Source organism: Tamandua tetradactyla, chromosome 2 (genome assembly GCF_023851605.1).
Source record: "Tamandua tetradactyla isolate mTamTet1 chromosome 2, mTamTet1.pri, whole genome shotgun sequence".
In the NCBI taxonomy this organism is placed as follows: domain Eukaryota; kingdom Metazoa; phylum Chordata; class Mammalia; order Pilosa; family Myrmecophagidae; genus Tamandua; species Tamandua tetradactyla.
The window spans coordinates 24568774-24595539 of NC_135328.1; the positions used below are offsets into that span (position 1 = coordinate 24568774).

At 36.5% G+C, this 26766-nt stretch overlaps 1 protein-coding gene across 9 annotated transcripts in view; it reads left to right on the forward strand.

Annotated features, from left to right (window-relative positions):
• Positions 1-536: 536 nt before the first annotated feature.
• The window catches only part of FKTN (fukutin), a 102749-nt gene continuing 76519 nt past the window's right edge, over positions 537-26766 (forward strand). For 3 of the 9 annotated variants that reach the window (XM_077141054.1, XM_077141019.1, XM_077141047.1), the window contains exons 1-3: positions 12488-12586; positions 13167-13434; positions 17179-17298. Coding sequence is in view for 4 of the 9 variants with exons in the window: in XM_077140999.1 (XP_076997114.1) it covers positions 12482-12586 (105 nt within the window). In the remaining 5 variants the exon portion in view is untranslated. Of the gene's footprint in view, positions 1032-12399; positions 12587-13166; positions 13435-17178; positions 17299-26766 lie in introns of those variants that run through there. The other 6 variants (XM_077140999.1, XM_077141003.1, XM_077141004.1 and 3 more) reach the window with 6 other exon arrangements.

Sequence of the window (26766 nt, forward strand, 5' to 3'; positions counted from 1 at the left end):
CTAAGAAGAAATATTTGACAAGGTAGAGAGACATAGCATTTTAACCGGTCTAAACTATGTAGATACTTAAAATATGCCAAGGTTGACCTCCATTTGTACCTTTGCCTAGGCCCTAGAAATGCTTTAATAATTACTCTGCGAATTATAGTCTTAAAGAAACAGGTCTGGAATTGCATATTTCCTGCCCCCCTTTTTTTTATAACTGCCCGCTGAAGCTTGGATATCATGTAGGCACCACAACCTCATGAGCAATACTGAACGCGGATATTTTCTTCGCCAATTATTGGTCCCAGCCTATCCCCCATCTCAACTGATAGCACCCCAACAGAATTTAGGAAATTATTCTGAATCCCTCTCTGCATAGGAAATGCACTAACTAAACATATATCTTCGTTGTTGATCTAAAATTCACATTTAGGTGGCGTCCTGTATTTTATCCAGCAAGCTCACGCTCTGGGAGAAAACAGCTGGTACATATTCACTTCATTGTCCACGGTGAGATGTTTACTTCCTAAAATCTCAGGTCGCATCAATGTGCTGCTGTAAGGTGTTACGCAAGAGATGAAAAGGGCGACTAAATGATTAGATTCTCAAAGTGAGGAAATCGCCAGGACTCCCACTTCGGGTTGGGAGGAGCCGCAGACCCACCGAGGCCAGGATGCAGACCGTAGGAAGTACTGGACACCAACCCCGCCGGCGCCCGCGGCTTTGCGCTTCACGGCCCCTGTTGCAGCGGCCGCCGTACGTGCCGTAAAGCGAGGTTGCCGCCGCTGCTGTTCCGGGAGGTGAGGTGCGGTCAACTCCGCTCTGTCGCAGGGGCTGGGAGAGTACTGCTGGGAGTCAGCGTGGGCGGGCGCTTCCAGCCAGTATCCCCCGTGACCCAGGTACCCTCACCAGGAATCTCCCGGCATACTGGGTACCTTCCCTCCCTTTAGCGCTCCGCGAGCTGGGTGTCTCTGACAGGATCGGTCCACGAGCGTCTCGTGGTAGATGTCCATTCGGCCGGTCCTCCCTCCTGGGTGTGTCCGCAGGTAAAATCCCCACCTCCGTCTTGGAGGGCAGTCTAGATGCTTGTAGGATCTGAGGTGGGGAACTGACATTTAAGTGGGTTCACGAAAGATGTCTTGGAATTTGCGAGAGGATTCGCGAGGTTCGGAACGTTTAAGGTTGCGGCACCAACGTGTGCAAAGATAAGAAAGCTGAAAGGAACTGCAGTTTAGACAGCACTGCGTGCTTATTAGGCTAATGACTGGAAACATGGGTGTACGGGGAAGAAAAAGCCAAGAATGTAGTGGGAGCTAACGGTGCTGCTCATCTGGGTCCGACCTTGATGTCCTGTGTAGTGTGGAGTTCTACCGGGAGTGGTGGGGATCTGCAACAGCATCTTAGAGAAGGGTAATTTAATTAATCATCCCTTTCTCTTAATCTCCTGTTCCCCGTGAACTCCCCGTGAGTTCAGTTTCTAGGCCATTTGGTGGAGTATTTGCTGAAGCCCGCTTTGTTTGTTTAATAGTAGGGTGGACACTGTCCAGCCATGCTAAATAAAAGTTGTATATGGCTTTGGTGTTAGCCTTTTGTTTACATTAGTTATTAGGGTATGTCAGGGAAGAGAGAATATGTTTAGAGGTGATTGCCAAAAGCTTTGAAGAGTCTAAAGAACTGTATTCGTATTTCACTCTTGCCATCAGATTTTCGAGTTACAGAGGCAAGTCACTTCTCTCTGCTCCTCACTTTCCTCAGATATAAAAAGAGGACCTAGATAGTATCTGAGACTCTTTCTACGTTTGAAGATAGCAGGTTCCTGAATAATAAAAATCAGCCTATGAACAAATATGAACTTAGTGATAGAGCAGTGCATTTGAAACTGAGAAAAGAGGGAAGCTCCAAGAGGCTGTGATTGAGCTGAACTCAGCTTGGATAGAATTTGAATCACCAGGAACCTGAAGTTGCTGATAACTAGCTTCTTGGGCTTAATTCTTCTGAAAAACTATTCCCCTCTGAAAAATGTTGCCTTTGAACTAGGTGGCCTTTCTTCTCTAAAACCAGTTTTGTTTTTTTAAGTTGAGTCTGTGAGGATGGAGAGCTACTTTCTTGAAGTGGAGAGGATAGTTGAGGGAGAATAAAATTGTTTTGAACATATTAAATTTGAGTTGTAGGAAATACAGTTGGGAATATAGGTAAGTAGAATGCATAGACTAGAAATTAAATACTATTTTTTTTTCTTAGAGTTGTTAAAATCTTGAGAATGGATTTACTTTGAGGGAGAGAGTGTAGAGAGAGTAACTGTAGGATGTGCCTATTGATAAGAAGGTAGAGAAATTATTGAAGGAGACGTTCAGATCTCAGCACTGAAAACAAGGACTCCTTTTCGAAAAGGATGCTACATAGTCATACATGGTTCTTGGGAGCTGACATTTATCACTGAAATAATTTAACAACATTTATAGCAAATATTAAGCACTCACTTCTGACAACTCTGGTAGAAAATAAATAATACCAATAGATGTGGTCTCCATTGTCTTTCTAATTGTCTATCCAGAAGCAATATTTATATTGTTACATATTCAACAAATTGATCTTAGGTATATAGGGAGAAGACAAACATTGTCCATGCATGAAAAAGTCTTTGTGGCTAGAGCAGTACTTTTTAAACCTTCATGTGCGCTTGAGGATCTTGTTAAAATACAGATCCAGAATCAGTAGATCCAGGCTGGGGCCTGAAGTTGTGTATTTCTAGTAAGTTCCAAGGTGATGCTGATGTTACTAGTCTGAGGGCCATACTTTAAGTAGCAAGGGCCTAGATCCTGTTTAGCAAATGTGGCAGTTATTAAACCACTGCCACTACCCATCATGTTTTTCTCAAGGTGGAATAACTTTATTGTTTTTAATCATATAATTTATACTCATTAGAAAAATACTGGGACAATGTAGAAAAATATAAAGAACAATATAAAATCATCCCAAATTCCCCCTAACCAGAGATAGCTGTTATAAACATTTTGGAGAACGTCTATCCGGATTTTATACATGTACATATTTTTACACTTTATATACTATTCTTTTGCCTGTATAGTTTTGCTAAGATTAATACTCAAATATTCTCAGCCAAGCAATTAAGTACTTGCAGTTTTGAAAGGAAGACTTTACTCACTTAAAAATAAATTGATTTAACACCATTCTATTACTCCAGAAGTGAGAACACATTAACATAATAAAACTTACTGATCTAAGATAGAGAAAGATGTGTGGGCTCTAGCCATGAGTTGATGCTCATTAAATAAAATATTTGTTAATTGGACCATAGGATGAGGGTAGGGTTTTTAAAGCTAAAAATTGTTCTTTTTTTCATATCACATTCAGCTGACATTCAAGTAGGTGAAAGAGAAAGCACCAATCCTTCTACCACCCAAAGACTACCACACTTATTGTTTTGGTGTGTATGTTAACTGAAGGTAGATCTCAAATGAATGCATGGAATAACTTTTGTAAATGTTTGTTTCAGATGAAATAAGCATAATCTATTATTTATACCTCTGGAGTCTTGTACCTGGGAATCACTTCTAAGGATGGGGAATGTAGTATATCTAGCACCTGGCCCATTATCTTGCATTTAGTGAGGGCTCAGCAATATTTACGAATGGAAAAATGAATGAAATGATTGAGGTAACAACTCAAACTGGCATAAACCCTAGCTGTCATCTGTGGCTGCTTGCATTCACCATGCTTCTCCAATACCTTTGCACTCCTCTAGCCACACTAGAGCTCTTCTGGAAACTTGCCTTTTAAATCTATGTATATGTTTGAATTTTTCTTTGGGCAAAACTGGGAAATTCAGAGATGCATGTGACACAGCCTTATGTCTCAAGGAACTACAATTTAAGGCTGCCAAAATAGTTGTCCAAATATACAGTGCAACAGTAATATATAGAGGAGGGACCTTAATTTGTCTGAGAGCAGAGGGAGTTATAGACCTTTAAGATGACTACTGTTTTTTTGGGGGGGAGGAGGGGTGCATGGTCTGGGAAGTGACTATTATTAATTTTCTCTAGCATTTATTGCTATGTTCTATGCACTTTTTAGTGCTTTACATATTAGTTTTTCAATCTTCAGAACATCCCTGTGAATCAGGTACAATTTGTTGATCCCTTTTAAAATTTGAGAAATTTAGCCATAGAGAGATTTAAGTAACGTGCTCAAGGTCATATAGGCCAGAAGTGGCAGAGCAGGATTTGAACCCAGCAGTCTGTCTCCAGAGTCTATTCTCAACTCCCGAATAGGCAGTGGTGGGGGGAAAGGCATAGTACATAAAAGAATAGTATAGGCAAAGGCACCGAGGTGTCTACACTGTGTTGGTGGGAGATAGTACCACATAAGCCATGGAAGCTCTTTTTTTTTTCATCACATAGTTGTGTATTCTTCACCATGATCATTTTAAAAACATTTGCATCACTCCAGAAAAGAGAAAAAAACAATCCATACATCCCATAGTCTTTACCTCTCCCTCTCATTGACCCACAGTATTTCTTTTTTTCCTTATTAACTATTTTAATATTGTTAATTGTACTACATTCTTTTTTTAGAGTTTTAAAATATGAATGACCTTCTATTTTCAATACCCTGCAATATTGAAGTTCCTTTGTTCTTCATCATGCAAAAACATTTTTTAATTTGTATGTTTAATCACTGTCATTGTACACTCTAGGCATTCCTAGATTATACCATCTCAGTTTTTATTGTCTGTCTTTCCTTCTGGTTTCGTATGTGTGCCCAGCCCTCCTCCGTCTATCATTCTCACATTCAGCTTCATTGAGTGTACTTACATTATTGTACTACAGTCAGGTAGTATTGTGAATTTTTGCAATCAGTCATGTTGCGCAATCTGTATCCCTTCAGCTCTAATTATCCAATCTTTACCCTATTTCTATCTCCTGATAACTTCTGTTCTTAACTGAATTCTCCATGTTGACTCATCCATGTTGTTACATGTTTCATGACTTTATTCTGTCTTACAGCTGCGTAATATTCCATGTTATGTATATACTGTAGCTTGTTTAGGCACTCATCTATTGATGGACATTTGGGCTGTTTCCATCTCTTGGCAGTTGTAAATAATGCTTCTATAAACATTGGTGTGCGAATGTCCATTTGTGTCCTTGCCCTCATGTCCTCTGAGTAAATACCTAGCAATGATATTGCTGGATCATATGGCAATTCTATACTTAGCTTCCTGAGGAACCACCAAGCTGCCTTCCACAGCAGTTACATCATTTTACATTCCCACCAACAGTGGATAAGTGTTCCTCTTTCTCCACATCCTCTCAAGCACTTGTCATTTTCTGTTCTATTGACACTGGCCATTCTGGTGGGTGTGAGATGATACCTCATTGTAGTTTTGATTTGTATTTCCCTAATGGCCAGGGAAGTTGAGCATCTTTTCATGTGCCTTTTAGCCATTTGTATTTCCTCTTCTGAAAAATGTCTGTTCCTGTCTTTTGCCCATTTTGTAATTGGGTTGTTTGTCTTTTTGTTGTTGAGTTGAACAATCTTCTCTTTATATATTATGGATACTAGACCCTTATCTGATGTATCGTTTCCAAATATTGTCTCCCATGGCATAGGCTGCCTTTTTGCTTTCTTGACAAAGGTCTTTGATGCACAAAAGTTTTAATTTTGAGGAGTTCCCATTTATCTTTCTTAAATGCTCATGCTTTGGGTGTAAGATTTAGGAAATTTCCATTACAAATTTTATAAGATATTTCCCTAGATTTTCTTCTAAAAGTTTTATAGTCTTAGGTGTACTGTATAGTTTTTTATCTATTTTGAGTTAATTTTTGTATAGGGTGTGAGATACGGATCCTCTTTCATTCTTTTACATGTGACTATCTGGTTGTCCAAGCACCACATATTGAAGAGACTGTTTTGTCCCAGGTGAGTTGGCTTAACTGCCTTATCAAAGATCAATTGTCTATAGATGAGAGGGTCTGTATCTGAACACTCTATTCAATTCCATTGGAATAGTATAGATGGTATATCTATCTTTATGCCAGTACCATGCTGTTTTGACCACTGTAGCTTTGTAATATGCCTTAAAGTCAGGTAGTATGAGATCTCTGATTTCACTTTTCTTTCTCAGGATATTTTTATATCAGGGCACCCTTCCCTTCCAGATAAATTTGGTTATTGGTTTTTCTATATCTGTAAAGTGAGTTTTTGGAATTTTAATTGGTATTGCATTGAATCAGTTTAGGTAGACGTGACATCTTAACTTTATTTAGTCTTCCAATCCATGAACACAATATACGCTTCCATTTATTTAGGTCTTCTGTGATTTCTTTTAGCAATTTCTTGTTGTTTTCTTTGTAGAGGTCTTTTCTATCCTTAGTTAAAATTTATTCCTAAATATTTTATTCTTTTGATTGCTATTGTAAATGGAATTATTTTTTATTGCCCCCAAGATTGCTCATTACTAGTGTATAGAAACGCTACAGACTTTTTTTTTTTTTTTTTTTTTTTTTTAAAGAGAGAGGGAGGAAAGGAAGGAAAGAAAGACAGAGAAGGAAGGAAGGATGGAAGGAAGGAAGGGAGGAAGAAAGGGGAACATTTTCTTATTTTATTATATTTTGTTTGTTTGTTTGTTTTTTACATGGGCTGGGGCCGGGAATCGAACCGGGGCCCTCCGGCATGGCAGGCAAGCGCTCTTGCCCGCTGAGCCACCGCGGCCCGCCCGAAACGCTACAGACTTTTAAGTGTTGATCTTGTAACCTGCCACTTTGCTGTATTCATTTATTAGCCTCTGGTAGTTTAGCTGTGAATTTTTCAGTGTTTTCGAAAAGTCATATCATCTGCAAACAATGAGTTTTACTTCTTCCTTTCCAATTTTGATGCCTTGTATTTCTTTTTCTTATCTAATTGCTCTGGTTAGAACTTTCAGCACAATGTTGAATAACAGTGGTGACAATGGGTATCCTTCTCTTGTTCCTGGTCTTAGGGGGAAAGCTTTCAATCTCTCCCCATTGAGGATGATGTTAGTTATGGGTTTTTCATATATTCCCTTTATCATGTTATAGAAGGTCCCTTCTATTCCTATCCTTTGAAGTGTTTTCAACAAGAAAGGATGTTGAATTTTGTCAAATGCCCTTTCTGCATCAGTTGAGATGATCATGTGGTTTTTCTGCCATAACTCTGAATACATCTTCAGAAGCATTTTCTCTTTTAACTTCCCAGTCTGCTATTCTAACCATGACTTTACCTAACCATGGCTTTACCTAATTAAATTTAGCCTCTTCCTTCCCTATGGAAGTTTTATTTTGCAGTACAGAGGTTTGAGTATCAGTTCTGTGTGATTCACTTCACCCATGCCTCCCTCCCACCCTCCGATGTCCCTGAATAAGTTGAGACATGGCAGTAGTGAAGGGACCAGGCTCAATGCTGAACATAAGGTAGGTATTAGAGCAGGTCAGCTAGTCTGAGGGGCTCTGATTTCAAGGGAGGTAAGCTAGAATGCATAAGTGGGGAGAGATGGAATTTTAAAAAACAGGCATTCAGATATTTTTTCAGACAAACTCCTACCCAGGTGATTTTCAAAAAAAGTGGAAGGTGTCAGGGTAGGTAACCCATGTGTCAGTGTTTCATGCCAGTACCTTCAGAGGACAGATGATGATGTGAGAGGGCAAGTGGGAAGCTGATAGAATATAAATTGCAGAGAACCATTGTGAATTTCTCATCTTATAAATTTTCCTTCACATTTGTGTACCTTTCATCTACCACCAGTTTTTCCACCTTTTTCATATTTTGACACACAGTGAAATTTATAATAAAGGATGTAAAAAAAGATAAAAGAATGTGTTCGGTTTTGACTGGAGGTAACCACTCTTCAGCTCTACTTGCTCAGGTCCAATGATTAAGACTGGTACATGATCCACTCCTCTGGTTTGGTTGGGAAATGGATCTACCCATTCCTTTCTTCTTTGCTGCCAGAAGTTCGTGCATTAGTCATGTCCTGCTTCCATATCATTTAAGAGTAGTTCTATGCTGTAATACACTGTACTTTTAATAACCTTCTTATACTTTCATTAGAAGTATAAGAAGTTATGAGGTTACTTAAACCTCATAACTCCTTTTAGTGTCCATGTTATGACTTTTTTTCTCCCCAAAAGTATTTACCATGTTTTTCTTCCTCATTTTAATTTATTCTCTCTACCATATCTTTCTTCTTTTTTCCATTATAATTGTTGTATAGTTCTTTAAGAAGCATTGCCTAAGTATAACTAAGAAAATATATAACCTATCCTCTCCAGCATTTTATTGTGATAGTTAAAATATCACTGATAAAATAAAAGTATAGACAACTAATATTTTTATTTTGGTTCTATGTCATATCTTTTCCATATGTTGAGGTTCTTTTTTTTGTTCTTGGGTTTTTTTTAAATGTTTACTGTTTGGAAATTGGAGTCAGGTACTGGTTTTAAACTTAAAAAAATCACTTTTTATATTTTCCATTTTATCATAAAAGCCCTTCAGGATAGAAGAGGGAATTTGTATTCAAGTAGTTCTTGTGCCCTTGAGTATTGTGTAGTGTATTTAAGTTTACTTAGCATGCTTTTTATTAATTGATTTAATTCAGCCAGGTTTAAGCTGGTCAGGGAGATGAGCTATAGTTTTGAATAACTGTAATTCAAAATTGATAGTATTAAAGCCTTAGGGTTAGTTGCCTTTCGTGCTCCACAGTAACCTGTCCTTACTGCTTCGTAACAATTACACTGTATTATTGCCTCTCTATTGAGCTCTATTTGGTAGAATCTATCATGACCCAGAGCAGCAGTTCTCAAGAGATGTGGGAGTGATAGGGGATGTGGCTTGTGCGTTTTGGAAACAACTTCCCATGCTGTTCTTCAGGTACATCACACACACCCCTCCACCCTGCCACCGTTCTTCTTTTGAGAACTCCTGTACTCATCTCTAAACTCCTAGAAGAGAGGGACCATATCTTATTCATTACTTTATCTCCCGTGCTTAGCATCTTTCTTGGCATCTGTGCCTATTAAGGTAGACAATCAGGATTTATTTCTTGCAAGAAGGTGAAAATAGAGGAGTATAGAGATAGGAGATAACAGTTCTGACTGGGGAAGAGTATGGAAGGCTTCATAAAAAAAGGATCAGGTGGGAAGAGCTATGAAGAAAGAGAAATAGAGCTGGTTTTAAGGAGATAGGGGGTGAGAGCATTTCAGACGAGGGAATGCGCAAAAAGCTTGCCTGTTTTCAGTCAAATTGTGAATGCCCTTGAAAGCTGTTTTGTAGAATTTGAGCTCTATCTTGTAAGTGGTGGAACCACTGAAAAATTTTGGTTGTGTATGTAACATGATTCTTCTGTTTACAGGCAGAATATATAGATAGGATTGTGGGTAGGGAGAAAGTGGAGATGGACATTGGTTAAAATGAGGACATTAGGTACAATTAGAATATAAATTAGAATATGACAGTAAAGGAAGAAGAGGGAGTTAATGCCAGAGATATTTCAGATGTAAAATCAACAAGCCTTGGCCTCTCTTCTTTAAAGTGTAAAATTTCTTCATTTTTAACAGTGACTATGTTCCTAATGAAGAGATAACTGCTAGTGAAAAGGAATGTTTTTACAGAATAATAATCCTCCTTTGCGACTGATTTGCCTTGGTGTTTATAAATAAATAATGAAGTAAAATTAATTGGATATCACCTTGTTAATAAATATGTAGTAAAGTGGTGATGATGTATTTTGGAGGTTTGTTTTATGTAAGAATTAATTGTAGACTAGAGATAAATTTCTGAAGAGAGAACAAGATGTTTTATGTTGCTAGTTTTCACAGTTTTAGCAGATAGAAAATAATTATGATTTATTAAGTTATGTTTGCTTAGTGTGCATTATCTTTATGTCAGTAGTTATTATTGTCATGTTGATAACATTTCTCTTAATGTAGTTTTTTTACTTTATTAGTTTCTTATATTGTTTGCTTTGTAGGCTACAGCTCTGGTAGCGCAGTGGGTTTTAAATCACCAAATCAAGGCTTCTGATTTTAAGATGGTAAAGACATTTGTGTCCTCTTGTATCTGAAATTACCCTGACACATCAAGGAAATTGAGAGACAGAGATGTAATTACATTTTCAAATGAGACTAAAAGATCTGAAACCTCAAATCAAAGTATTTGAGAAATGGTTGCTAAATGTTAGCAGGAAAAGGTTTAAAGCGAATGCTGATAGAAAGAGATCTCATTTAGAGCTGGCAGACCAAAAAGATATAGATCTTTTATTTACAGTGGGATCAGGATGCATAGGAAGGCACTGGGAGCTTCTTTGGACTGTTTGGCAATGTAAACTAGCAAGGAAGAAAGAGCAAATGAGGAAGCACACAGATTTACTATCTTTCCAGTAAGTATTCTCTTGAGGAGGCCAAGTTGAGAGATTGTGAGTAGCCATCTGCTTCTTCTCCCTGACATCTAGAAGAGGTAGTGGGTAAACATTTTGTTCTTGCTCATTCTCATAGACACATGCACCAGCACTCTGTCATAAAGGGCCTTTCTGTATCCAGAGAGAATACTTTCTAGTCCAGAACACAGCCTTGTTTCTTCCTTGCACAGTCTTCTTACAAATAACTGATCTGGGGGGCACTGAAGTCATTCAAAGATAAATAATAAAAAGGAAATGAGTGCAGTTATCTATACAAAAATACTACTAATTTCTAACTAATACTAGAAAAATGGAGAAAAGAAACAAGGACAAGCAAGTGACAAAAAACCCATGAGAAAACTGTACTGGCCAAATAAATTTAATGAAATAATTACTTCTTTAAAATAAGAAACTTTGTCTTTTATTGGTAAATCATAATCAGAGCTCAGGAAAGAAAAGGATTTGGTGACTCATACTCAGAGCACCGGTAATAAAAGAAAGAAAAAATTAGAAATAAAAGGAGTAAAGAAATTAGTAGCAAAAAGGAGAATTAACAGTTGAAAATTCAGTAAAGGACATGGATGATAGGCCTTTCAAAGTTGAACGAAGTAAAATGGGAATGATAGAAGATAAAACAGATAGAGAATTCAACATTAGAACAGAAGTTATATATTCAAACATATAACTTAAGAAAACTTTCCAAAGAAAAGGGATCTTGAGTCTATAAATTGGAAGAGCACACCAAGACTGAGGAAAAATTAATATATAATTACTGACATTGGTACATAACCTAGTTTTTAAAAAATTGGATTTCAGTGGTAAGGGATGACTCCTGTTCTCATCCCATGAAAAAAGATCAGCTTACCTCTTAGGGGGTGGGTAGAAATGAGGTATTGTTAGGGAATATGTGGTGTTAGAGGATAGTGCTATAAAGCCTGTAAGTCATCAGGGAAGGAAAGTTTGACCTCAAAGCCAAATTTTTAGTGGACCAGCTACTTTTGAACACTGTAAGAATTTAAAGTAAATAATACCCATAAAAATTCTTTTTGAATAAACTTCAAGAAGATAAATATCAGTCATCCAGTACACGAACAGCGATGGTATGGCAAAAGGAGTGGCAGTGAACTTTGACTCCATTTACTTGTAAGAATAAAGCAGCCATGGAATTTGTGGTTATAGAATAAAATAGAAATAACTAATAAAATCAGGGTTGAAGGGGAGACAAACAGGAGGTAATACAAGTTTGCTTATTTCTTCTTATTTTATAGTTGAAGAACAAAAAACATAAAGCTTAATAATCAAAGCATAGAGGTGCTGGTATATTTAAAGGAATAAAAGTAAACACTTAAAGATCTATATATAATATGTTTAACCAACATCTATCAGTGGAAAGAAGGTTGAAAGAAGTAGAACTATATTAAATTTCCTATCCAAAAGAAATAATCAGAGATGAGATGAACGGTGAAGGAACAAAATATGTATCTCAGCATTTTTTGCTGACTAACATAGATTGTTAAGTTTCTGATTCAGCAGGTTCAGGGTCAGGAAGGGTCCTCAGTTTGCATTTCTGGCAAGTTCAATAGTAAGCTCTTAGGTGGTGCTGATGCAGCTGATGTAGGAAGCACGGAAAAAATTTGAGAACCACTTCCATAAAAGAAATTGAGAAAATTTTTGATCGTGGAACATGGTCTGTACGATAACTCTTTGTTATTTATTGAGATTTTCTTTGTAATCTAGAATGTGGTGAGTTTTTATAAAAATCCCATATATGTTTTCAGTTTGTTGCAACTGTAAATGCCATAATGAACACTTTTTTTCCATCTTTGGTCTCATATCTGGTAATTTATTTAGAATAGATACTAAGGCAAGCAATGCTGTATGGGAATTTAGGTATCATTTTCTTTGTTGTATTGCCAGTTTTTCATGGTGAAAATTAGAAATAGATTTTTGTCTCTTTAGAAATACCTTTTTGTTCACAGAAAGCAAGACTATCTTCCAATCCAAAAAGATGAAAACGACTGAGTTACTTTCAGAAGACAACCAGGGGAGCACTGCAGACTAATGAGTAGAATCAATAAGAACGTGATTTTGGCTCTTTTAACATTGACAAGTTCTGCATTTCTGCTGTTTCAGTTGTACTACTACAAGCACTATTTATCAGCAAAGGTAATTTTCTTTCTTCCTCCTATCATCAGACTGCATTTTTTGGGGGGCAGGGGGAAATTGGGAGCATGGTCTGGGAATCAAATCCATATCTCCTGCATGGAAGTGAGCATTCTACCACTGAAACACCCATGCATCCCCAGATTGTATTTTAGCAGTATATTTTCCCCAACAGAATTTTCCTTAGTAGTTGTTCTGGTTTGCTAGCTGCCAGAATGCAATATACCAGAAATGGAATAGCCTTTAAAAGGGAAATTTAATAAGTTGCTAGCTTACAGTTCTAAGGCCGAGAAAATGTCCCAATTAAACAAGTCTATAGAAATGTCCAATCTAAGGCATCCAGGGAAAGATATCTTGGTTCAAGAAGGCCGATAAAGTTCAGGGTTTCTCTCTCAAATGAGAAGGCATATGGTGAACATGGTCAGGGTTCCTCTCTCCTCTGGAAGGGCACATGGCGAGCCTGGCATCATTTGCTAGCTTCTTCTGGCTTCCTCTTTCATGAAGTTCCCCAGGAGGCATTTTCCTTCTTCATCTCCAAAGGTGTAGTACATAAAATTAATCACAATTTTTCATATTCTTGCAGAAACATTTCTTAATAGATTCTTCTCTCTTTGGGGTGTGGCAGTTCACAATCGCAATTAAATATTGAGCTGTCTCTTTGTTGCATCTACTGTGAGAATAAAGACCATTCTCAGCAACCAGACTGTTGACGTTCCAGAAAATGTCGACATCACACTGAAGAGATACACAGTTAATGTAAAGGTGCTCAAGAACCCTATCGAGGGAGTTCGGTTACATCAATGTAGAAGTCTACTTGGAAAGAAAAAGAACAGACTTTGTGTTGACAAAAGGTGGGGAAATAGAAAGAAATTGGATATGTTTTGCACTATCTGTAGTTGGTACAGAACATGATCAAAAATGCCACATGGGGCGTCTGTTGCAAGATGAGGTCTGGGTATGTTCACTTCCCCGTCAACGTTGTTATTCAGGAAAGAGGGTCTCTGGCTGAAATCCAAAATTTCTTGAGTGAAAAATACATATGCAGGGTTCGGGTGAGGCCTGGTGTTACCTGTTAGGTATCTCAAGCTCAGAAAGATGCGTTAGTTCTCGAAGGAAATTACATTGAACTTGTATCAAATTCAGCTACTTTGATTCAGCAAGCCACAATGAAAAACAAGGATATAAGAAAATTTGGGAATGGTTTCTATGTCTCTGAAAAAGGAACAATTCAGCAGGCTAATGAATAAGATCTGAGGAGTTGCTCAGCAATAGAACAAGATGCCAGATCTTTCTATGATTTTAATGATGCAATAAAGTTCATCTGTTAACATAAAATGTTATTGTGATATATACTAAAAGTCAAATGTGCCAAGTTTCAGTGATCTGTTGAAATTTTCTGATTTCATTAGCTAAACATTGTTAATCTGCTAAACAGATTATCCTTTATTTAAGTGAATGCAATAAGTAATTTTGGTAATATAACAAAATTAGTTTTTTTTTAGTACAAGGTATGTTTTAATTTAGTACTTACCAGGGGAGTGTAATAATGTAGCTTACCTTTATTATAAATCTATAGGCACAAAGAAGTAGAGACAATGGCTTGGAAACTGATGGCCCCAGAAGATCATGCAGGAAATAGTTCTGTAATCCAGATAAGAAATTTCGAAGTTGAGAAAGTGTTGCTAAATTGTGAAAAATTTGCCAAACACTACCCACTGGGATTTATCTATAATAATATTAACCTCCATTGTGGAACATTCAGGAGTTGAGAACAGTGCCAGATGCTTTTACATGCTTGAATTAACTTTAATAACACCCTGGGGGAAATTGTTTTTGTTTTTAATGCCGTTTGATAGTTAGGGTTATTTTACAGAAATTGTTACTTCTCTCTCTCCCTCCTACTGAGGGGAGTATCTTTCTTGCTCTATTGATGTTAGGCTTGATCTTGAGACTTGCTTTAGCCAGTGAAATGTTGCCATACATACCCAGAGGCTTCAGATGGGCTGTTGCAATTTGACTTGCTCCTTGTATTCCCCTGATATTCCAGGAGAAGAATGTCCCTGAGTAGATGCTGTTTCTAGCCCAACCCGAAACAAAATGTGTGGAGCAGACCAGAACATAACTGCCCCATATCACTAAGGGAGAAAATGAATATGTAGGTCTTTCAGATTGGGGGAGGTTTATGGTGCAGCTTTGTTATATGAGGTTACCAGACCTCATTTCATTTATAAGAAAACAAGCTCTAACAGAGATATTAGACAACTTAAACCTTCTCACATCACCCAATTTCTAACAGGCAGACCTAATATTTGTACCTAACTCATTCTTTCCAGGCTGTACTATTCTAAAATAACTGACAAGTGCTGAGACTTCCTGATATTTTAGTTATTAGGCAGTGAATATCCTCATATGACCTCTTCAGCATTTTCCTGGTTATTTTTTTAGGATAAATTCCTAGAGTAGAATTCCTGGGTCCAAGGGTATGCACATTTCAGAATTTGTTGCATAGCTAGCCTGCCTGATTTCCCGTTACTTTTCCAAATATGGAAATAATAAATGCAATTAACAATAGTAATGGTATCTATATTACTTATAGATACATTAGCTGACTAATAGTAGCTTAAACACATGGGGGGACATTATTTGTCTCATATCTTTTAGTCTAGAGCCTCTAAAATTCTCTTATAATCAAGAAATTGAGTCGGTCAAGTCTGGAAGAAGAAACAAAAGATATTAGTAGGCTTCCACTTAGGGAATATTGGCCAGGAGATTCCCAGTTGCAAGAAAGTCTGGGAAAACAAAGTTTTAAAATTATTATTATTAATTTTACTATAACTGTTATCATCACCATCACCATAATCATCACCATTTAGCTTTTCCGTCCTCTCTTATAAAGATTATAGTGGAGAAAAAGTTTGAAAGGAGGTGTTTGGTTACCTTGCCTATAGCATCTGCCATAGCAGCTAACATTTTTTGGTATGCTTGATAGGCTAGGCACTATGCTAAGCACTTGACATACATTTAATTCTCATAACAGCTATTTGAGTATATCCTGTTGTCCTATTGGATAGAGCTGCTTTTTCAGATTCCAGAACAACCCTCTAAGTCTCTGACATACAAACTCTTGTAATGTAGTGGCCTTGTAAACATTTTCTATGAGCTGAAACTTTCAAGTAATTGACTTGCAGCTCATAAGGAAAAGGAAAGGACATGTCTCCAGGACTTTCTGGGGAATGTTCTGTTATTCTTTGTTTTTTACTGTATCAACAGGATAGTATGATAATAAATCTGTGTACTCATCTAAGCTATGTTTATTCACTACCTGTTACATACTTGACAATATGGAGAAAAACACAGATAAATAGAGCACAGGTCTTACTGTCAAGGAACTCACATTAGAAGTGGAAGGAGCAATAATTCTTGAGTTTTAGGGAGGGTGGTATAAGTTCAAATCCTCGATCATTTGTTTTGAGCAAGTGACTCAACTCTTTGAGCCTCAGTTTCTTTAAGTGAGGTTATTAATAGCAACTTTGCCAGTTGAAATAATGTTTATAATGCATCTGATTTAATGTCTGTTCCCTGGTACCATCCCAGAAAATGGTAGTTATTAGTATCTTATACTTTCTAAGGCTTTTAAGATTTACACTGTATTTGATAAATAAAATTATATTTCATTATTATAGTGTCCCTATGAGCTTATATTTTTCATAGTTGAGTTAACTGGGGACCAGATATGTAAAATTTCTTGTTTAAGATTTCCCTGCTAAAAAGTTCAGGTCCTAAAACTTAAGCCTTCATTCCTACAGCTACTCCAATGTGTAAATATAAGTATGTTCAAACAAAATAATCTAAGATTGATAAGAGGATTCTAGATGAGATGGTTTTAAGGAATACTGAAGTAAAACAGGAAATCATAAAATATTGATGCCTAGGTGGAGGGAAAACAAGGCCAGTGAACCACATTAGTGTAAATCACTGAGAAAACCAAATCTTGTGGTGTTCTTGACTTAGCCAACAAGCAACAGCAGTGTCTGAGGTAATCAACTGTTCTTGTTATCTTGGAGACATTTTTATGGCTGTGTGCTAGATATCTTACTTTGTACATATTTAGAAAACTATGTTGGGTTGGAAGCAGGGATGGGTGGAGTTGGAGGGGCAAGTTTGAATTTCAGGTATGGTGATTCATAGGAACAATTTCATATGTCATTATTAGAAATGTAATTAATCTTGTAGTCATTTAGATCATACGCAACAAAGATTTTTTAAAATATTTTGAGTTGGTTAATTAACTTGTTAAAATCATGCCAGAAGCATGATTTTTTTCCCCTTGATTTTCTTTGACTGTTGGCTAGATCCATTTTGCTCTAGAGGTAATATATAGATCATCGCTGGAGGAAGGATACTGTAATTGATAGTCTGATTTAGTATGGTAAACTTTAATAAATACTGCATATCCAGAAGGAAATGTGAAAGAATTTCTTTCATTAGAATTGAAAGATATGTTTTTTTACTCATTTATTCTCACACTTTTGAATGTATAGTTTTTCTGGCCAAACAGTTGTGATAATTAATTAACAGGTTTCCTACCATTTCAGATCATTGTGTTTATGAGTCACTGTGGCCATCCACCAAGAACTCTAATGACCCAGGTATAAATAGAAGAGAGACGTTTCTACTGAAGGAAAGGCACCGAGAGGCAGAAGGGGAAAGTGAGGGTTAGTGAATTTACCATGATTAGTGTTTCTGCTCTTTAGTTTTGCAAATTTGTAAACAGTTTTAAAAGATGACTGTTATGGATTAAATTGTGTCCCCCACCAAAGACATATTCAGCTCCCAATCCCTGCTCCTGTGTTGTGAACCCATTTATACATAGGATCTTGGAAGAGGTTACTAGTTAAGGTGTGTGCAAACTGCTTGAAGGTGGGCCTTAATCCAATATAGCTGAAGTCCATATTGCACATAGAGGAAGCCATGGGAAATGCAAGAAGCTGGAACTCAGTGGAACCCAGAAGAGAAAGGAGAAGATATCGCCATGTGAGGGAAAAGCGAAGGACCCAAGGATCACTCTGCTGGCACATTGAGTTTGGACTTCTGGCCTGAAGATCATAAGCTGATAAATTCCTGTTTTTAAGTCAAGCTATTATATAATATTTGTTTTAGCAGCTGGAAAACTAAGACGATCAGTAATTGAAGACTTTAAATTAAAAAAAATATATTTATTACTATTTTGTATCTCATGGGCATGATTAATGATCATACTGAATTACGAATTGTGTTTTTTGGTTCCTATGGGAAACTGTTGTATACTACCTTTCAAAAAAGCAGGATTTTTCCTCAATTCTTTACCTGCCATTTCCCTATTGCTTTCTTTTTGATGGCATTTTCCTATTTTTACTCATTTTTCTGGGGACTTCAATAGCCACCATACTTTTTCTACTTTGACATCTGATTCCATCCTCCTTAGCGTCTGATTCTGTCCATCCATTCTTTTATTCATTCCCATTAAATTTCCACTCTAGATATCCTATAGGGAATGTCTCAGAATATCTTTAGTTCTTTTTTTTTTTTTTTTTAACCATTTGACTTTGACTTTATGGCATTTTTTTAGAACATTCAGTCATTTGTCAAGTATTTGTTGAGGGTTTACTTTGTGCCAAGAACGGTACTAGGTTATGAGATAAAATGATGAATCTAGTGCAATAACTCACAAATTGAGTAAGTTTGGGGGTGAGAGAGAGGGTTAAGAAACAGACATGTAAACAAGTGATAACAATGTAAAATGTTACTTCCCCTTCAAGCACATGTCATAAAATCCTATTCTGCCTGATCTACTACTTCGGTAGGTTAGGAACTCTTCTGGTCTCTAATCTCTAGCTTTTGTAATCCTTTTTATGTAGTGTTGTGAGAGCACCATGGAATAGATTCAGAATCCTTAGCATGGTATTTTGGATCATTTCCATTTTCCCCTTGAAATCCTCTCCTTACCATACACTGTGCCTCAGAGACAGACCTCTATGAACTGCAGTAATTGAGCTCCTTTGACCTTTGGATACAGCCAGTAGGAAACAATAGCTGGAAACTGAAGACCCAGAGGAAGGAGATATCAGATCATTTATTCTCTTGACTCTTTATTTGTAGGGCCATTGTTTGGTAGTGACTACATTCCTCCTATGCATCTATAGTTGCAGCTATTGAGTGAGACTGTTCCTCCCTAAAGATGAATTAACCATTAACGAAAGAAATTTAAATGACAGGGGCCCTCCTTTCCAAGGCCCTGGAAAGAGCCTTAGGAGTATGTTTACAAAGATACATATTTTTGTTTTCTTTTTCTTAAAAGTGGCCACCAAAATTCTATAATCTTGAGGCCTTATAAACCTGGATCCACCTACATCCCTCCCCTTGACCTTTCAAGGTTATGTAAGTACAAAGTTTGCAGGGAATGAGCAACAGTTGAATACCCTACTTGGAAAAGTTAAGTTTGAATATTTTATGTATGAAATAATATTAGAGTTGGTCTTATAGGATGAGTAGCAGTTTTCCAGGTGAAGGATAGTAAGGCCATTACAAGTAAAAGAAACAGCCTATTCAAAGATAATAAGCTATGTAGATATCTAGGGGAGGAGCCTACTAGGTGGAAAGAACAGAAAGTGCAAAGGCCCTGAGGTGGGAATATGGGTTTTGAGAAACAGCAAGGAGCTAAGTGTGACTGTAGAGGAGAGAAAGAGGGAAGAATAGTAGGTAAGGTTAGAATTCCACACTGTGTAGGACCTTGTAAGCCATTATAAGGAATTTGGCTTTTGTTCTTAGTGAGACTGAGAGCCATAGGAAGGTTTGGGGCAGATACATGATGTGATTTGACTTTTGTTTTAAAAGAAATAAACTGGTTGCTGCATTGAGAATAAACTGCAGGAACAGTCTGTAGAGAGAGACCAGCAAGAAAGCTATTCCAATAATTTGTACAAGGGAAAATGATGGCTTGGACAAGGGTGGCAGTGTTGGTGTTGGTAAGAAATGGAGGGTAGAGCTATCAGGATTTGTTGATGTTTAGATGTAGGGTATGAAAGACAGACTAGAATCGGATAACTCCAGTATTTTTGGCCTTGATAATAGGAAGGGTGAAATAAGTAGCTATTTACTGAGATAGGAAGGACTGTGGGAGGAACAAGTTTGGGGGATGATGATCATGAATTTTTTTGTACCTGTTAAGTTTGAGATGTGACATCCAAATAAAGAGGGTAAATAAACAATTGGATATAAAGTCTAGAGTTTAGATAAGTGATGTTTTAGTTTCCTTGGCTGCCAAAGAAAATACCATACAATGGGTCAGCCAAGTGATGGGAATTTATTAGCTCATAGTTTTGAGTTTAGGAAAAGAAGTTTAAAACAAGACATCATCAAGGTGATGCTTTCTCCCAAAGACTGGCATTCTGGGGCTAGCTGCTGGCAGTCCTTGGTCCTTAGCTTGTCACATGGCAAGGCACATGGCAGCTTCTCCCAGTCTCTCCCTTCTCTTCTAGGTTTCCTTGATGTTCATCTTCTGGCTTCTCTGTCTGTGACTTTCTCTCTCTGTCTGAATTTCATTCAGACTCCACTAATACAATTAAGACCCATCCTGATTGAAGTGGGCCATACCACATTAACTGAAGTAACCTCATTAAGAAGTTCTGCTTAAAGTGGTTTCAAACCCATAGGAATGGATTAAGTTTAAGAACATATTTTTCTGGGGTTCATACAGTTCCAAACTACCGCAAGTTATATCAGTTGGAAATATAAATTGGAGATTGTAATTATATAGATGGTATTTACAGACTAAATGAGATACCAAGGAAGTAAAGGTGGATTAATAAAAGAGAAAAGTCTCAAGGTTTGAACTTGGGGTCCTGTCATGATGTTGATTGAAAGAAACAGCAAATGAGACTAAGAAAAAGTAACCCAAGAGAAAAAGTATAAAACCCAGAAATCTGGGGATCCTGGGAGCCAACTGAATTGAAATGTTTCAATGAGGAAGAAGTGATCAGCAATTCTTGATAGGTCAAATAAGGTAAAGACTAATAATTGACTATTGGATTTGGCAATATGGAGGTCATTGGTGATGTTGGTGAATGCTCTCAGAGTAAATTTAAGTCCATGTAAGTTCATGGGAAGAAAAATTGGAGATAACAGGAACAGCAGCTCTTTAGGAGTTCTACTGTAAAGAAAACTGAGGTGGTAATTGGAACAAGGGGAACTGAGTTTTTGTTTTTGTTTTAATTATTTATTTTAATATAGGAGAAGTAATATCATATTTGTATACTGGTAGGAATTATCAGGCAGAGAAAGAAGAACTTTGGAAGTAATGTCCTTTACCAGATAAGAGGGGATGTACTAAGTGGAAAGGTTAGCCTTATATAGAAACATAGTCAGTTTGTCTGATATGGGTATAATTCTGGTAGGTGGAAAGATGGGAGAGCATAGTTTTTCTCTAATTTATTTTAAATTTATCAGTGAAATAGAAAGCAATTCCACAGGTTGAAAGAGGTTAGGAAGAAGGCATTAGGAGTTTGAGTAGAGTGGAAAGTATGAAAAAAGTCATCTAGGATAATGAATCAGTAAATAGACAAGGGAAATGTAAGGTGATTGCTGGGCAGCCTTCAACTCCACTTGAGAATAATGGCCATGAACTTAAAGTGATACTGGTCAGCAGCCCCATTTGTTTGCTCTGTTTGCCTTAAATAAGGGAAGAATTAGAATTTTGCTGACCAAGAAAGGTGAAGTAAGATTGAGGTAAGCTGCAGTTATATACAAGGGAGTTATTATAAATTATACCATAGACTTAGCTGGAGAAGGAGGGAAATGGGAACATGATGTATGTTAGGAAAAGAGAAGAGTAGTAGGAGAGAGAAGACATAGTAGAATCAATGGTTGAAAGACTGCTGGAGTCAGAATAACAGAGTATGAGCTAGAAAGATGTAAAGATGATGTGCTCAAAGAATTGTGATACAGGGAATTGAATTTATGGAGGGGTTGCATTTATTGGTAATGACTAAGTCTGTGGTTAAGTTCACATCACTGAGGGAAGGTGGGAGATCATTAGATAAGAGGAAATCAGAAAACTGAGAGGCCAGGGTTTTAGCAAGAACATTTAGGATCACACGAAGTTAAGGAGTGGTGCATATCTAAAATTGTTAAGATATGAGGGGGAATTGCCAAATAGTTGGTAGTTGACTGCAGCAAGGAAAGATGTGGATAGTGTAAGTTCTTGTTATAAGACTCAAAACTGGGATTTTTAAAGGAAAAGAGAGAAAAAAATAGTCTGGAAATATCAGTGAGAAACAAGGAAGACAATTAACATATCTCCAGAACCAATAGTACATTCAGCAGGTGTGGAAGAAAATTTTAGACAAATTTGAGAGATTTGCTGTGTCTTCAGGAAAGAGCCAGGCTTTACTTTGAACAAGAAGGTGAAGGGAATGTTCAAAAAAGAGATTGGGGGTATATAAAAGATTCTGCTGATGAATACCCTAGACGCTACAGATTTCAGGAGTTGGGAATATTAAGGTGTAACTACAGTGTATCAGCTAGGGTTCTCTTGAGAAACAGAATCAGCAGGAGATATCCATAGATATAAAATTTATAAAAGTGTCTCACGTAACCATGGGAATGTAGAGTCCAAAACCCGTAGGGCAAGCTGTGAAGCTGATGACTCCAATGGAAGGTCTGGATGAACTCCACAGGAGAGGCTCGCCGGCCAAAGCAGGAAGAAAAATCATGTCTTCTGAATCTTCCTTAAAAGCCTTCCAGTGATTTGATTAAGTGCCACTCCTTGCAGAAGACACTCCCCTTGGCTGATTACAAAGTCAGCTGTGAATGCAGCCGACGTGATCATGACTTAATTCTATGAAATGTCCTCATGGCAACAGACAGGCCAGCACTTGCCCAACCAGATAAACGGGTACCACCACCTGGCCAAGTTGCCACATGAACCTGGCCATGATATACAGGTAAGAAGATATGCAGAGCCTTTTGAGGTTTGGGATTACAGTGAGGAGGATAAAGTGTGAACTGGGAATCTGAAGCTTCTTATGGTAACTGACATAAGAAAGGATAAGAAGATAAAGGACATAATGAGTTTGACCCTAATGGTTGCAAAGTCTGTATATAATGGCCAGGCTGTGGGTGTTGGAAGGATTGTGTAGGGAGAAATGGACTGTTGGCCCCCTTTTCATTACTGCTGGTAAAGGTATGGAATCCTAAAGAATAAGATCCTATTCAGGGCTCCTTCTTGACTCCTAATAATAGAAGGGAAGGATATGCGTTTTCTAATTTGAATCTAGTTTCAGAATGAGGTAAACTGTGATATTATTAATTTTTTTGGCAACATTTTATACATTTTGTCATGCATTGATTGTTCTGGGGGTATTAACCATGTGTCACTGGAGGGGACATCTGGAAGTTTGTGCCTGATTTCCTTTGGACTTCACCCCATGCACTTTTATCTTTAACTGATTTTAATTTACGTATTTCACTATCAGAACTGTAACTGTGGGTATAATAGCTTCTGAGTCCTATGAGTTCTTCTGGTGAATTGTTGAGCTAAAGGGTGGTTTGGGGGACCCATGACACACCAATAACCATCCTTCTACCTTAAGGAGCAAGAGAAAAATATACTAAACCCAAAGCATGCAGAAGGAATGAAATAATAAAGATGAGAGAAAATAATAAGGAATAAATGAGATACAGAAGGTAGAAAGTAGGAAAAAACAACAAAACAAAACAATTGGTTATATGAAAAGATAATGAACTAGACAAAACTTTAACTAGACTGATCAATAAAAAAAGAGAAAAGATTCAAATCCCTAAAATCGGAAATAGGTGACATTACTACCAACCTTACAGAAATAAGGATTTTAAGGAAGTATTGTGAACAATTATATACCAATGAATTAGATAAACTAGGTGAAATTTACAAACACCTAAAAAGACACATACTATCGAAACTGATTAAAGAAGAATTAGAATGTCTGAATAGACCTATAATGTGTAAAGAGATTGATTTAGTGATCAAAAATCTTCCCACAAGGAAAAGCCCAGGCCCAGATAGATTCATTGGTGAATTCTACCAAACATTTCACAAGGAATTAACACTGATCTTTCACAAATGTTTTCAAAAATTAAAAGAGAAGGAAGTATTTCCCAACTCATTCGAAGAAGCCAGTTTTACTTTGATATAGAAACCAGACTGATGCATCCCAAATAAAACACACCAATATCTCTTATGAACATAAATGCCAAAATCCTCAGCCAAGTGCTAAAAGCCTGTAAAGAGCATTATATATAATGACCAAATGGGGTGTATTCCAGAAATGAAAAAGTGGTTCAACATATGAAAATCAGTAGGTTGATATATTATATTAATGGAATAAAGGACAAAAACACTTGACCATCTTAATAGATGCAGAAAAGGCATTTGACAAAATCCACCCCTTTCATGATAAAAGCAACAAATTAGGAATAGAAGGGAAAGTCTTCAGCCTAATAAAGAGCCTCTGAGAGAAACCCACAGACATATTTAATGGTGAATGACTGAATGTTTTCACTCCAATATCAGGAATAAGACAAGTGTGTCTGATCTCACCACTTCTTTTCATCATAATACTGGAGGTTCTGGCCAGCACATTTAGATAATAAAAAGAAAAAACACCCGTGTTAGAAAGGAAGAAGTAAAATTCTCTCTGTTTTCAGATGACATGATCTTGATACAGAAAATGCTAAGAAATACACACACATACACACACACACATACACACACACACAAACCCTGTTAGAGCTAATAAACGAGTTCAGTAGGATTTCAGAATTCAAGATTAATATACAAAACTCAGCTATATATCTATATACTAACAATGGACAATATGCAAATGAAATTAAGAAAATTTCCATTTTAAGAATGTAAAGACAACCCTGTTAAGAAGGCAGTATTATTTTTTCTTTGTTTTTCTTTTCTTTTTTTTTTTTAAGATTGGTCCTGTTTTGGGGGGGTGCACAGTCTGGGAATTGAACCCGAGTTTCCAGCATGCAAGCTGAGCATTCTACCACTGAACCACCAATCCACCCTTAAGGCAGTATTGTTAACACCACAATTTGATAAGGTAGTCCCCATCAAACTCCCAGGTGGTTTCTTTGCAGAAATTGATAAGCTGATCCTAAAACCCATATGGAAATTTAAGAGACCCAGAATAGCCAAAACAATCTTGGAAAAGGGCAAAGTTGGAGAACCTACGCTTACTGATTCAGTATTTACTACAAAGTTCCACTAATGAAGACAGTGTGGTAATGGCATAAGGAGAGTCAGAGATCAATGGCATAGAATTAAGACTCCAGAAATAAACTCTTATATTTATGGCCAATTGTTTTTTGACAAAGGTACTAAAATAATTCAGTGGGGAAAAGAATCATCTTTTCAGTAAATTGGTGCTGAGACAACTGATATCCACATGCAAAAGAAGGAAGTTGGGCCCCTTCCTCACACTATATACAAAATTTTGCTCAAAATGGTGCATAGATCTAAATGTGAGAGCTAAAACTCCTAGAAGAAAACATAGAGCCTGTATCTTCATGACCTTGAATTAGTCAATTTTTTTTAAGATGTGACACTCAAAGCACAAGCAACAAGAGACTTATCTTAGACCTGAGAATACAAATGGATTGAAAGTGTAAGGATGGAAATAGATGGTCTATATAAGCTGAAACCAAAAGACAGCACAAGTACCTATAATAATATCAGATAAAATGGATTTTTAAAGTTATGATGAGGATATATTAATTATAAACATTTTCATATATTAATTATAAAAAAGACATTTGTACCTTTATATTTTCCTGGAATAAAAGACTTGAAAATGTTCAGTTATATAGGTCATTACTGTAGCAAAGTTGATATTTCTAATAACTTTCTACATGATATTTTGAGAATGTATATGGTTTTAATAGATAATTAAGTGGTATTTAAGTTAGGGTTTGATATTTAGAATTCAAGAAACTCTGATATCTATATCTCTAGATTTTTTCCTGGTTTGCCATAATTTTAAACTGGTTTGTGAAACTTAACGGCACAAACACAGGTTTTTTAATTATTATATTTTATTTAATATGCCTATGAATAAGCTAACCAAGATATCCATTTTTGGTGGTTAAGATTTTCATATATTAATTATAATACTTGTATCTTTATATTTCCCTGAAACCCAAAACTTGAAAATGTTCAGTAACATAGGTCATTACTATAGCAAGGTTGATATTTGTAATAACTGTCTACTTGATATTTTGAGAACCTTCACAGTTTTTAAAACTAATCAAGTGGTATTTAAGTTAGAGTTTAGTATTTAGTATTAAAAAAAACTAATATCTGTATTTATGTAGATATAGGAAAATATGCTAGACCTAAGAACTGCTTTTACAGTAATAATTTTGAATGTTAAATGACTAAACTCACAAATTAAAAAGCACAGATTGGTAGAATGGATTAAAATATGATCTATCTATATGTTGCTCACAAGAGGCTTATCTTAGATTCAAGGATACAAATAGATTGAAAGTGAAAGGATGGAGATGGATGTTCTATGTAAGTTGTAACTAAAGGAAAGCTCAAGTAGTTATAGTAATGTTAGATAAAATAGATTTTAAATGTTATGATATCATAAGAGATAAGATTTTCACATGTTTATTGTAAAACCATTTGTATCTTTAGATTTTCCTGAAATCAAAATTCGCAGATGTTCACTTACATAAGTTATTGCTATCACAAAGTTGATGTTTTTAATAATTTTTTACTTGATACTTTTTGAAAATGTACACAATTTTGATAGTTAATCAAATGGTAATTAAGTTAGGGTTTAACGTTTATAATTCAGGAAACTCTGATATCTGTATCTGTAGATTTTTTCTTGGTTTGCCTTAATTTTAAATTGGTTTATGAAACTTACTGTACAAACGTAGGCTGTACAATGATTATATTTTCTTTAATGTGCCTGTGGATAAGCTCACCAATATATCCATCTTTGGTGGTTAAGATTTTCATATATTAATTGTAAGAACATTTGTATCTTTATAATATTTCTCGAAACCCAAAACTTGAAATTGTTCAGTAACATAGGTCATTACTATAGAAAGGTTGATATTTGCAATAACTTTCTACTTGGTAGTTT